The 15,109-nt window shown below is 31.1% G+C and overlaps 1 protein-coding gene across 2 annotated transcripts in view; it reads right to left on the minus strand.

The window, feature by feature from the left end:
* The window catches only part of LOC113400495 (protein lozenge-like), a 46,833-nt gene that overhangs the window by 12,640 nt on the left and 19,084 nt on the right, over window positions 1-15,109 (minus strand). Inside the window, exons 3-4 of one of the 2 annotated variants that reach the window (XM_026640075.2) lie at window positions 13,942-14,055; window positions 8,935-9,105 (exon numbers count right to left, since the gene is read on the minus strand). In XM_026640075.2, coding sequence (XP_026495860.1) covers window positions 8,935-9,105; window positions 13,942-14,055 — 285 coding nt within the window. Of the gene's footprint in view, window positions 1-8,934; window positions 9,115-13,941; window positions 14,056-15,109 lie in introns of both variants that reach the window. The other variant, XM_026640074.2, reaches the window with a different exon arrangement.

Genomic DNA, 15,109 nt, shown 5'->3' on the forward strand with positions numbered 1-15,109 from the left:
TTTTATTAATTGTTAGGAATCTCATCGATGGCTACGAAAAAAAATCGGTTAACAAACACGATTGGTACTGAACTATTTTGTCTTTACCTATTTATATTTAGATTCATATTATTTGAATGGAAATATTTCGCAAATATTATCAGTTATATTTGCATCGATAGTTGTAGAAACAAAACAAGTTTTATGACATTTGATTCTATTCAAATAGGACTATGTTTTGATAGAGATCGGTGTGAGTTCTGTAGAATTCAGCTGCATTGCTCTACTATTAATTAGCGTATAATGACAGATGTCATGGCTAATGATCGAGTAAATACATAAGTAAGGCTTTACAAAGCACAAACGGTAATATTGCGCGGTTCAGTGCGCCCTGTTCTAAGACACGTTCACTGCGGGTAATGTAAGTTGTAGAGAATGATTGGCCAAGAAACATGTTCGAGGCGGGAATATATTTGACAAGGTTTTTTTTTAATATATGAATTTAATAGTTTCACGTGTCTCTGTCTTTTTGCTTGCAAGCAGCATATTTACAAAAAGCTACAAGTTTAGATTTTATTTTTCTTATTAATATTTTTTTTTTGTTGACAAACTTGTTATGCAATGATATAACATAAAAATGCCTACTTCAATCAAGTGCAAACATTGCGATTATGAGTAATTTGATTTCTTAATTAACATAAGAATGCCAAAACAAAATTGCCTGGTTCTGGTACTAATTCAAACTCTCAATGAAAAAATAAAAAGAAAATATTTACTTATCAATAAACAATTAAATTACATAATTTTACACATTAAATAGTAAAACGTCTATTGATTAATATCGATAATTTATACTTTGAATAAATATTGCTTTAATCGCTTCCGCTATAACTGGCTCTTATATTCTCGCTCGTGTTATAACCACACCGAAGGTATTGTTACAGGGAATGGATCTGGCCGATTGACGACCGTTGATACAGCCGGTCGCTCGCGTAACACTATACCCTGAACACGAGACCCGCGGGCTAGCGTTACCTATCACATCTCGGCAGTCGGCACATACCTACTAGTAATGATGCTGTTCTTTAGCAAACTATAGCATTATAATAAGATTTATTACTAGTTTAAATTAATTGCTACATTGCGCACTTTTAGGTACATACATACATATATAATAACACTAAGCGAGAACATCCTTGTAAATTTGAATAATTTAGATAAATAAATGATTTGTTTAAAAACTGAAATTGAGTAAAATATACATATATATATTTAAAAAATAATTTTATCATATCGGCCGTACTTTACTTATATACATTGCTTAGTGTTGTTAGAGTTTATTTAAACACTGATTTATAGTTTATGTTAACACTCTAAAGAAGAAAACACAGAATTGTTAAATTAATAAACTTCCCTTTAATATTACTTAAAAAGTAATTAAATAAGATTGCGGTGAAATACCAGTAGAAAATGTACAGTGACTCTATGGCCACGAACGAGCTTCTCATCAACATTTCTGTGCAGACCAGCGCTCATGCTCTTTCACAAGGATAATCAAATTAGTGTCGCGTCACCAAACACCAGTGCACCTATTTAGGTCTTTTTACGACCTCTTCATGAATCAACTGCTTTGTATGTAAATGCATACCGCATTTACTAAGTGATTAGTAACGAAATTGCGTTTGGAGTTGTAAGACAAATTGTGGCGAATAATTTTAACGATTCTTTTTTCATAAACACACTACCGACAGAAGGTAGCCGAGCAACACGTAGAACAATAATTGATTGTATTGAGTACGATGAACACCTCAAAATTGTATCAGACAATGTCGGGGGCGATTATGAAATTTGCATCTCGCTCACTCGTTTACGGTTGAAAGAGAAAAGAGTTTACACGGTGCTATCCGATACGCTTTTTCCTTTGAAGGATAGGTGTACGTGATTCGGTGTGTTTTTTTCGTGGGTTGAATTATTTGTAAGGTTTCGTTATGTGTTGCTCATTACGCTACACGCTCGTATCCTGCCGGCAGCAACCGCAAATGCGAGACATTACGCTGAGCTTCAACCTCGACCCTCGAAGATGGAGTAGACTACTTTAATATTACCATTCGAGAGACGTGAAGGCAATCGTAAAAATAAATACATGGCAAAGATTAGTAAAAGTTTTATGTTAAAGAAATAGGAGTAACAAATGGAAGCCTTTCAAGTGGATATTTTTGAAGTTAAGTTGGTTTTATAAGTAATATTTTTTTATATTCAACTGGTTCTTTCTTGTGGCTTCCTCGTGAATGTAGAATGGCTCTGATCTCAGAAGGGTTATGATAATATTATTTACCTGAATCCATTCAAAAGACATTTTGAAGATGCATTAAAATCGATGCATTCATTTTGAAATTTCTGGTATCGTACAAAGGACTGAAACATTTTCTTAAATATCTTACATTTCCATAAGATACTAGAGAAGCTTTTTACAAGTTTGTAGTAAAAATTACCCATAACACAATAAGAAGAGATAAAACTGTACAAAATGCGAGAATTCTAGGTTTTAATTGGTTGAGCTAGTTGGAATAACGAAAACTATGCTGTGAGATGATATGTGGACTCAAATAGTTCGGTCTGCGGCTTCAGACCTCTATAAACTATCAAGACACGAGCTGCCTATGATCTTCTAGTAAATATTACCTTTTTATGGTTAACATTTTTTTTTCAGTACTTTTTATAACATTATTATAAGTTATAATTATCTTTACATATTTTGTACAAGTAAAAATCTGTATATGTTTATTAGAAATACATTTTTTTGAATAAAATACTGACTTGAAGTGAAAGCCAATATGAAACACTTAATTATAAACATTTTTGACAACGATATTTGTTTTTATAAATAATTATTTTATATCTTGTCGATTAATTTAAGATTCACAATTTACGATTTGATTCTTATTGTATAAATATTCTAAATTCTTATAATCCATACCAAATACAGTTTACATTATCAAATACTCTTTTATCTTGGAGATACTCTTTTATAAATACTTTGATATTAATTATCAGTTCATATAATTTACATTTTTATTTAATATATTTAAAAACTATTCTAGAAGTTTTGACGGTTGCAAATAAATTACTTTCTGTCAATTATCCGTGACATGGTGGATCCTATGCTAAACTATGAAGATAGTTTTCCTTTCGAAGTGTTGCGGTTGATTCATTTGACCGCGTATTTACAAATTTATTGCAAGCGCGGGAAGATGGCGACGGAAAATAGTGGCTGATTGTAACGAGTTGGGGGAAAGGCTTAATAAACTGAATAATATACTAAGGACTGTTAACACGGCGAGACAGTTTTCCTGTCGTAATGAGTACGAAAATAGAAATCAGTAAAATTTAAATTGCGAAAATTTTAATACTTTATAAATTATAAAAGTGTGCCGTTTGTTTTACTTCTCTTTATTTTATTAACTAACTAGTTGTCGCCCGATGCTTTGCTCGCGTTTAAGGGCTTAGTCAGGTGTTAGGCATAAAAAAGTTCCTTGGAGTTCAAGTTTGTTTCATACCAAATTTCATCAATATCGGTTTAGTAGTTTGGCCACAGACAGATAGACAGAGAGAGTTACTTTTGTTTTATAATATTAGTATATCTATTATATACAATATGTGGAATACATAACTACTTATCAAGTAAATAATTATTTTAAAAACATTTGCCAATACAGCTCAGCGATTACACATTAATATTATAAGAAAGGTAAATAAGCCAATATCTATACCTTGACGGTATTGATTTGGGTTTGATGTTAAAAAGTGTATGAAAATGTTACGTCCGTTCTATTTATTACACTGGGTCACTTATCGTGCTACTAAAATACAGTAAAAGAAAGTATCTGTTAAGTATGCTTAGAATAGAATAACCATTGCGTAAAATACCCGGTGAGCGAGTGGTACCCACTCTGGGAAATGTGTTACTAACAAAAGAATAATATAATTAAAATTAATAAAGCATAAAAGTTGAATAAAGTTATCCATCTGCTCACAAGGTCTCTCTAACGCTTGGCATACTCTATAACGAATCTTTGCTGATGATGCTAATTATATGGTTAATTTATTTTATTTCAGTTCAATGTCAAATTATAAAAGTGATGTACGCAAAAGATAATGTATGTCCGTCTGTCCAGTTTGTCCAGGAGCTGTGGTTTGTGGCTAGAGAAGTTAATGTTGCCCGCAGCGCCCCGCCCAGTTTCCATTTTAATCGTTTTAATGCTCTCAAGATGCGTCTTCAGGCATATTTCTCTTTTACTTTCGTATTTTACTTTTATATTTAAATAATACTCCGGTAAAAATAATTTCTATATTTATATAATATAAAGAAAAGACTAATACTTTGATCAAAATCAATATTTCCTTCATACAATTATCTATAAAAGTGTATTGTTAGTATGTCTATCGGCGCGTGCTGATAGATTCAATGTTACGAATATGATGTAGCTGGGCGCGTGCTACAGCGCCGTGCGAAGGCTAATTCGTGCCCACGCCCGCCATTACATCCCACAGTAGCACACGGATTGAAACCGCAGCTATTGCCCCTCGATTTCTGCAGCCCCATCGATCTATAGTTTCGTTATCAAATTTTCACACGGACCCTCGCTCGCACCAAGATTGACTTTATTTGAGTAAGTGTAACCGCAGAAATACGCGCAAGCGACGTTACCATCGGTAACCGATTGTTCAACGTTCTGTAATACAAAGCTCGGTCGGTTCGGTTTTTTTCAACAAAATTGTCTAACCGTCGGCACTTAGCGAGTGTTGTAGTATGAAATAGAGGAAACAGACGCATTGTAACGATCTTTGTAACGAAGCCGCTCGGTAGTCAATCATAGCACCCGAGATATTGATCATCGAAATTGATCAATCAAATCGAAAATATTGTACCGGAAATGAGGTGCGATGTAATTTTACTTTGTTCACTGAATTGAATGTTTCCAAAATAGACTTTCTTTTAATATTTCATTTATTGATATTATGCGTGAAATTAGTATTGGAATAAATGCTTAAATTATTTTCGATATTGACTACTGGTAACAATCGTAGATATTAAGTTGTTATCATTTTAGAGAGTGCTTTTCATAAAATTACAATTTAGTTTGCACTTCATTACCGTTTTAAAGGTCAAAAGTAAATACTATTAATTTTGAAATATCTTATAGTATACCAAAATTTAAATATTTTATTATATATTAAAACCGCAATGTTAATACTGATAATAATAAAAAGGATTTACCTGCAAGGCAGAAGTTTTGTCTATATATCACAATATATGTATATTATTTTATTTCATTCTAGTATAATTTATGTTTCTTTCTAAAATAATAAAATAATTCTAAATCTATGCACGTCTAATGGTTTCCTAGTTCTGTGAGCGATGTTACGCTGCCGTAATGACATTGTGCCGGCGTCTGTTTTTTCTCTGGATCGCATTTGAAGTTATTGTTATTATTTTCTCCGGTTGGCCATCCCGAGGCCATTGACTTAATATACACAACATCAGACGATTTATGAAACGAAAAATATTTCCGTGAGAAAAAAATACTGTAGAGTTGAAAACTTTTATTATATATTTAAAAAAAGTCGTCTTTTTATTAATTTACTTATAATTAAATAATTATATCCTATGATGAAATACTGATTCGAATCTAATAACGAAGTTTTAAATAGAGACGTGATATCTTTTAAAACGTTGCGCCAATATTCATAAATATAGCGAAATAATCTAAACCAGCAAACATAACATTCTAGTTTCATAGTTATTATGATTGGTACGATATTACAATTGTTTATCTGGTCGTACATCGGCGCCGATTACCCTGGACACAGCAAGGTGTTCCATCAGTTTGTAATTGGACGGTTCCGATTGCAGACCCCGACTTGATCATTGGAATATAATACGCACGTATCGATTCTTCTGACTACTGTATTAGTGGGAGATGGTATTAAGCAGTAGAACGGTAGAATGTACTTTTATGGGCTATCTCACGTACATCATTCTCTTTTAGTTTAAACGAAAAGAACTCATTTAAACTTTTTTATCTATTAGATGATTCTTTTAATAATATATCATTAATTTTGTATTTTTTTTGTGGCAACTTTATATTATTTAAAATTAAATGTTATCTGTATACAAAACGTAACTCAGAAATTATCCATAATTTTGACTTTACGAATAATGAAACAAATCATGTTTTATTAATGTGTAATGCTATATAAGTATCAGTGGTTTAATATTCTTGTAATTACTTTATTTGGTCGAATTTTAAAATGATATGATATGCTATAAAAATCACATATTTCGATTTCGAATTGAAATATTACGGTTTAAATATGGCAATAATTTATTTCGTATATTGGTAGGAAATAGATCATTATAAATGCGTGTTATTGCCAAGAAACTGAACTAGCTACTGGGCTAACCTTGAATTATAGATAATAACTTTTTAAATTATAGTAGGCTTTGTTGAATCACTTTGCCGTATGAACTATGTGACTGTATTTGATCAAATTTATACAATAATTTAAAAATAAGTCTTTAAAATTATTGAATAGATTTTTGCATAATTTTATATGTAAAAGATTAACATGTGTAATTTGTTTGTTATACGTATTATCATTATATTTATTATAATAAGTAATAATATTATTACTTTTATTTTATACATCATATATCAATACGTTATTGTATAATAAATACATATATACAATAGCTACGATTGTATATACTATTATTTTTGTATTCGAACATACATAGTTGATAGTATAAAATTAACGTTACCTATTAAAATAGATGTCAAAATAAAAATAATTTCTTTTACTAATACAAATTGCCTAATCAAAAAACACCAGTTGACATGAACCGGAGAGGCTAATAATGTGCGTAATGGCCGTCATTAGGTGCGCGCGCGCAGATTGCCGCGTGCTGATGAAAGCTGCTGCTGGGATTGCCTTGTAAACGCCCCAGAGAATATAAACGAGACTTAAAAATGAATAGACACGACAAGAAGAATGAAGAATATAAAGTAATATTTAACTTGAATAAATTATCTATAAAAACAATAAGATATCATCGTATTATGTATATTCTATTTATCAAATGGATTAATTTACAGTAGACAAATTAAAGTTCTTTATGAAAATCTAAAATTCTGTTTCAAGAGCTAAGACAGGATCATGGAAAACATAACAAAGACCACATATTCACATCAGAGCTAAAAATAAAAATTTAAAAAACTTATTTAAAAAATAATTGTACTTGTAATAACTCTCAGACATAAAAAAATAATTGCTCAGAAGCAAATCTGAGAAAAGTGCAGAGCGGGGCTTTTTAAGAAAGTTTGGATATTATTCCACCACGCTGCTTCGAAGCGGGTTTGGTGGATAAATATATGGAAAAATTTACCTCAAGATGTTTCCTTCACGAACATGTACGAGATTAATTAAAAAAGGATTTTCGTTTGAACTCACTACCTTATTTTATAGGTTTTAGGCTTATTTTATAAATTTCCAGTATTAGGTAATACTGGAAATTTCTATGATTATTTGTATCTAAATTATATGTAAGAACGAAAAGAACGAACATACGACCTTTTAAAATCTAATAAATCCATTAAATTTTCAAACGACATGCTTTGCAATTAAATATTAGACAATAAGGAATAATGACAAACTTAGAAAATTGTTCAATAAACGTGAAACATTGTAACTATTCATTTGTATAAGCCACTCTTACGTGAAAACGATACACTGTATCAAGTTTCGTTATTGAGATTGTAGTTCGATACAGCCTGTCGTATATTATCATACTAATATTATAAACAGCTAAGTTTTGTTGCTTTGTTCTTCCTGATGCTCACTAAAAATACTAATCCGATTTATGTGGAATTCAGTAGGACGGACACGCGACAGGGGTTATTTATAAAGTTCGTTTGAATAGAAAATTGTCGCCTAAGAAGTATTCAATCGACCAAAAGGTCGAGAAAATGTAAACCAGTCAAATACGAAATAATAATCTTATGGAATCGGAATGAGAAGTTTTTTTATTATATCCGCAATAAATATTAAATATAACGTAATTTATCAAACGCGAATATAAATCAACTTTAAGTTAATTTTTCGTTGTCAGTTCTAGAAGATTCTAGTTTCTCCACGGCTCGTCGCTCGGTAAATAAGGCGGCAGTCAGTTAGGGTTGTGATTGTGAATGCAATAAGCGCTGATGTTAATACATTTAGCGGCTCGGGACACTTGCATAGTTATTTAGAACATAATTACGTTGAAATTAGTTTTAGTACAACGATAAGTTTTACCAAGAAAATATTGTAGTTGCGTTTATCTGTAAGAAGTTAAATCACATGTCATAATTGTTACGGAACAACTTTGACAGGGGTATTATCTTGAATTTATTCTATCAATTTCAATATTTTGACTTCGTTAGAAAATTATTAACTTATTATATAATTTATGTTATTTTTTTTTATTTATTATTTATGTTGCCGAAGAAAGACCACAGTGGCGTGCATTTGGAGAGGCCTATGTCCAGCAGTGGACGAATGCGGGCTGATGTGTGTGTGTTTCTTTATGAATGCTCGGAAGATATATGGCAATTAGTAAAATAGTTAGTCTACTAGTAAGAGTTTTTTGTCAGGTCTTCTCGGTAGAATCTACTTTCAGCCATGTTCGTGACGTGTCGATTTAAAAATATTAATAAAGTACGTTTAGATTTTATTTGGGTACTTGACTCATTTCATACGTCTTAAACACATAAATTGTTGAAATTAAAGAACCTGCAACGTATAATTAGAATTGAAACTGTTATTCAACAGAAGTTTAAAAGTCCTGCAGAGCTTAAGTGCATTTTGAGCCTACGCGAATGTATTTATTTTTAATTTAAATATTCATCAATATCCTACCTTCAGTTGGCAAGTTTGCATTTGTTTTGTACTCTCGTTCCTCGTGTGATAGTGACCGCAGCGACCTCGCAGATGATTTGTATTCCATCTCGCGGAGAGCCATGGATGATCCGGAGATGAAGGGTCGTTGGAAACCGATCGTCCGGATTTGATGAGTCGATGCATTCGTACCTAGAATAACTGACATATTTAATGAAACAGGAAATTGTAAGTGCTAGTTAAAATACTTATTTTATAGTAATATGTACCTACTTAGTAATTTGGTATTAATTAGGTAGATGTATTGTTATAATTTTTATTTTAAATAAATAGAGATGTATCATAGACATATGTATGTATAATAAAGAGTTATCATAATAATATAAAGAATATATGAATATTCTTTTAAAATAAGTTATAATATCTAATAAAATAAATTATAATTTCTTCTATGATTTTTCTGTAAAATTAAACGCAAAAATTTTGGCCTCACAACGAAAGTCGACTTCCGAACCAAAAAAAAAAGTTAAAATTACATTTCCTGGGTTCGAAATAAATAGCCATGTGTCAGTCACCTTATTAGGAACAAAAGTTGTTTTTTTCTAAACCAAAAAATGACAGGTTGCACGCCGAAATCCCTAGCGCCGCTATTTGAAAGGCACCGACGCAATTATATCGATCCCCGTAGATGAAAAAAATGTGCACATAATTAGTTTATGAGTTTACACAATGTAACGAAATATGCCGCAATTATACTGTGAAATCGACTCAAACAAATGTGGGGTTAATTATTACAACACAAAAAGTTAGTGATTTTCTTGGGTGCCCATAATATTAATTCTTAGTCGATATTTTTATAACCGTTTAATTTTTCTGTATTTAATCTGATTGATTCCGAAATAATTGTGGCAAAAGTTTCAAATTGTTCAATAGCTTGACAAACTAGTGGAATACAAATAGGTACGATAAATCATAAGTATTTATTATTTGAGGATGAAAATAAAGTAATTTTAAAATCATTAGATAATCACTGATAGCAAATAAATTATCATTTAAAGTCTTTAAATGTATAAAACAATTAGTATAATTATTTATTTTATTCGAGTATAATTTAACATAGCTACATCGACTGTCGATAATAAGCTAGACGAAAGGACATCACAATTAAAGAGGGTCAGTCCGAAGCCGCTTACATCGGGGCATCTACAAATTAAGTCTATTAACGCAAACTTTTAAGTCCCTTGTGCGAGATCTTCCTTTCTTGTCCAGCGGAGTTTGAGGCTTACACGCTAAGTACCTCTTTTGCCCTCAACTCTTTGTTTGGGATATCAGTTCTGTAAGCAGGATTTTCCTTTCACCGTTTAATCACGCGCGATGTTTAGTATTTAAAGCAAGCAAGGGTGACATTAGGGCAGAAAAATATTAATTTAAAAAAAAAGTGCAATTTAACATTTTTAATTAAAATTGGTAAATTCTTGTTACAAATAGTAAATAGATTAAAAAAAAATTAAATAGTCTTATTAAGTAATAAGACTATGAAGAGGTTTTTTTTGAAAACACATAAAGACGTGAAATCTCAAGTACATTACATACACACTCAGAAAAACCTAAAAGAGTTTGGAATCGGCCTGAGTTTTTAAAGATTGTTAGCTTTTAGTTCACACTACGTACTATACAAATAAAAAGTAAGTAAATAATAAGTTTTTATTATTGACCGAATTTAAAAAATTAAAGCAATAAATGATCTAATCTTTAACAACATAAATTATTATGCATGGGATATAATCGGTAACGGAGCCTTGTGATGAACTCAGTCTGTGTCTGTGTACACATTATGTAATACCACTGTTAACGTTTCAAATAAACTAAGTACATTGAAAGCTTGTCTTTACTTAAAATAGGTAAGCAAACCTGAACATGGGACTACTTATCATCAGTGGTCACCACCGCACATAGACTACCACTGTAAGAAATATTAATTTCTCTTATATCGTCAATGCGCCACTTTGGGAAGTAAGATGTTGTTTTATACTTGTTCAATCAACCTTTAAGCCGAAGCATAAAAATACTAATTATTGCTGCTGCTGACGGTTGAATATTGGTTAGTACGGTGTGGTACTCCTGAAAAAACGCGTTACGTATTTTCTCCGCATAAAGAGGGGGGGGGGGAGGAGGGGAGAGGTAACGTCGGTGCCCAAAGCACTAAAAAACTACTAGAATCTTTAAAATATTTGAAATTAACATGGTTATTTTTATTACTATCAGTATTTAAAACGGGATATTTACCATGTTTTTCTATTTTTATTTGGTAGAGCATGATATTATGGTGAGTCTCGTGAACAAGACCTTCGTAGATAATGTCGAAATATCGAATAAAACATGGTAAATATCCCGTTTTAAATATTGATACTAGAACCGTTTTCGTCTCTTCGGTTGAGTTCACGAAATCGCTTGCTAACGTGACGAATGCAAAAAGCTCTAACACTTCGAATCTCCTTTTTAACATCATCATTACATCCCGAAAAAAAAAGAGATTTCTAGATCAGGAAATAATCAAGAAACTCAATAACGATACCCAGTTCACATCAACAAAATGACGCACATATTCTACCGATAAATAATAGTTATAACGTTAAATAAACATATTACTTTTAGAGACAAAAAATGATAAATCCCAAACACTTTACGATCATATAAGTCAAGGCCGGTAATGTGCGGACGGCAAATTGACTTGTCAGTACAAGTATATAACCTAAAATGAATGAATGATTAGTGAAGGTTTTGGTATTTCCAATACATAGTTCCGCAATTAAGGTTTTTTCTTCGTACTCGAGATTTTCTCATATTTCCCCAGGTCATTAAGGAGACTATGTGTTAGTTTTATAGTTACTAAACGGAATTGGAGCCCGGTCACTGCATTTTTTTTGTGTTAATCATTGAAAATGTAACATTCCTACGGCAATTTAACGATTATGAAGAATTCGTAGATAATTATTTAATAATTCATGCACGGCAAAATCTTAAACATTTATTCATGACTAATGGGTTAACACTAATTTTATTCAGATTCAAAGTAATTATGGACACATTTTTACGAGTTCAATATAAACTTGCAACGACTTAAGTAAGCGACTGCTATTGACGATTGTCAGTTATTATTACCGAATCCATTGGTACAAAGGGAAGGAACGTATCCATTTATATTATATTAAATTAATATGTATAAGATTCTCCCTTTTTTGTTGATCTATAGCTGCTAAAAATGCGGCTATACTTTTGTGTCAACGTCTACGTGTATTGGCAGTGAACACGTTTCGATTATTAGCGATTTTTGATGTTCCAGTTAGGATAAAATTATAGCTGAAAGTGAGTATTGAGATATCGTTCTTTTTTTAATTTTAAAAATGTATACAAGTGAGACCACTATTCTATATAAATGACATACTTTATATGACGTCACTTGAAATCGAATATGGCCAATGATAGCAGCCATATTGCCTTGCTTGTTTTTGTGTCTTAAAATAAATTGTTCGGTTTTTTTTGTTGAGATTACAGATTACAGACATTACCGATATTTAATTAATTCTATTAAAGGTCAAATATCTCATATCGATTTCTGTGCCTTTAGCGAATATTACTTGTTCAATAACCTGTGTATTATTATCGGATATATAAGATGTTATTGAATATTGTCTCGACCATTCGTTTTTCGTGAGTACAAAGGTGATCCGGAGCAGTTGCGTTGCGTGCGTGCAACTTATTACTGGTATAATTTCACTATTGTTTGCCGTCGGCTCTGCTACTCCATATGGCGTAACGTGCTTTTTTTCGCCCGACAGCCAATTTCGATAGTTCGAGCCTTTTAAACAAGTCCTTAGTTTCGCGTGACTGCGTGGATTGCGATAGCGGAAGGCATGTATTATAATTTTCATTAACATAAAATTATGAAATAAGTTGTAAGGTATATGTAATAAGTTATGATGTACATATATATATATATATATTTACTTATAAATTATTAGATATTCGTATTTGAGATTACTTTGGGTAATGTATTTGGGAAGTTTATAGGAAATGTAACATAAAATACTCCTCCTTTAAAAAGTAATAATACATAACATATTATTAATAAAATCGTAATAATGAAACTTAAATCGCAATCGCTACGAAATAAAAAAAAAAACAATGTCAATACTATTATTAATTCCTGAGTGTCCTTCGCCGAATGACCCAACGATATATCACCATACTAGGTCCCGTGGGAAGAAAACTGTTATCAACTCGTAGATAGCAACACCGCAACCACTGTATCGCGTATGAAAATTATTTACGATAATAATAGAACTGTCCATAAAATATTTTAATTGTTTACGTCTCTCGTGCGGTTTTTGTAACAGGGCATCGAATAATAACAAATTTTGCTCCGGGCAATGACATGTTCATCGATTTATGTTTAATTTAGTTTTATGTTAAATACGAACGATGATCGTTTAATAATTTATGCGATTAAATGATTAGTTAATTAATATTTACGCCACTTATTATTAAAATACAATTGAGTAAAACAGGGCACATTACATACGTTTGTATGTAACAGTAGTGAAACTATGTTTTTTTTTTTTATTTTAGGCAAACATATCGACTTTTGAATGATATAATTGAAGATATTTTAGATTATAGTGAATAGTAATATTCGTGCGATACTAGCGACGAGTCAAGGCCTCGCTTCAACGCTTGGATACATTTAACAACTTTAGGTCCAAAAACTTTTTGAAAATTCCGAAACTGCAACGAAACTCTTTTATAATTTACTTAAACTATAAGAATTATATTTTAAATGAACCTTCTTAATAATTAAAGGCATATCATAGTGCAATAACTTGTTTAAAAGTCGTAAAAGTTATGTAGAAGGTTAGAGAAAATATTATTAAATAACAACATTTTGATTCAAAAGTGCTTCTTGATTCATAAGAATAGGACCTGTTTTTAGTACATTTCGTTTCTTTGTAAACATAGTTTGAAACTCACTTGTTTTAGATCGGGGCTCCCTCGGGCCGTCAACTGTCACTTTGATTGCTTTTTGGTATGTTGCTACTTGAGGTGGCGTCGTTGATACTGTTATTGTTAACGAAAAACTTTTTCCTGTAACAAAGAAAAAAATAACACTTATTAAAATTTGTACACGTCCCAATATGTGATCTTACATTCTCTACATTATAAATAATCAATTGTAAAAACAAGACTGACAACCTCAGCGTTAAATATAATATGGAAATCGGCGGAAAACTGATATTATAATTAAAAACGAGGGTTAATTTTTTAACTAAATTATAATAAACTGACAATTAAGAGACTTCAACTAATGTAAAATAAGAACTTAACTATTCAAATTGACATTTTTTGGTACTTTGTTTCGAATATGTAGAAAAATATAAATCCTCACAGATATAAATTTGTTTATTTGCATAAATATATCATCCCTCAAATTATATCTATTAAACGAGATGAGTACTATTAAAATAAAATAGAACATAAAAAAACCGGTAAATATAATTAATAAATAAATTAATATATAATACATTTTGAGGTTTTTGACATTCGAATTTTATTTACCGAGATATTAACGAGACATTGAAATTATCTAATTTAAATGTAAATTAAATTAACAATGTCACTATTTAGGCAAGCCAGTAACAAATTCAAAATAGGTTGATGTATGTTAAATATTGTTGAATGACACCCTCACGTGTGTTGCACATCCCGAACTATTGCAAAATGGTTAGGGTTGTCATCGATTTGAATAAAAATTGATTTTAGATATAAAGTCAAAAAAATACACTCAAAATGTTATTATATTGCTTATACTGCTAATGCATCAAAAATTGGAAGTGAAAAGAAACAGTGTTGAGTCTTTATTACTAATATATTTACTTAATTAAAATTTTAATAAAATTAAAATCAAATGACCATTTACTTCCTAACACTGTTTAGCACATACAACTATATTGGTTTATTATATGGTATCTAAATAGAAGGGCAAAATAATATACGGTTTTTTTCTGATTATAAGTGGTCATCGTTGCCCATTTGCATCATAAGTAAAGTTGCGGTTGGGTCACTGGCCTCAAGATAAACGTGTACTTACCCCATTTTTATGAGCACATTCTATAGCAACATACAAACGCGGGACTAGGCA

This window comes from Vanessa tameamea, chromosome 17 (genome assembly GCF_037043105.1).
Source record: "Vanessa tameamea isolate UH-Manoa-2023 chromosome 17, ilVanTame1 primary haplotype, whole genome shotgun sequence".
NCBI classification, from domain to species: Eukaryota; Metazoa; Arthropoda; class Insecta; order Lepidoptera; family Nymphalidae; genus Vanessa; species Vanessa tameamea.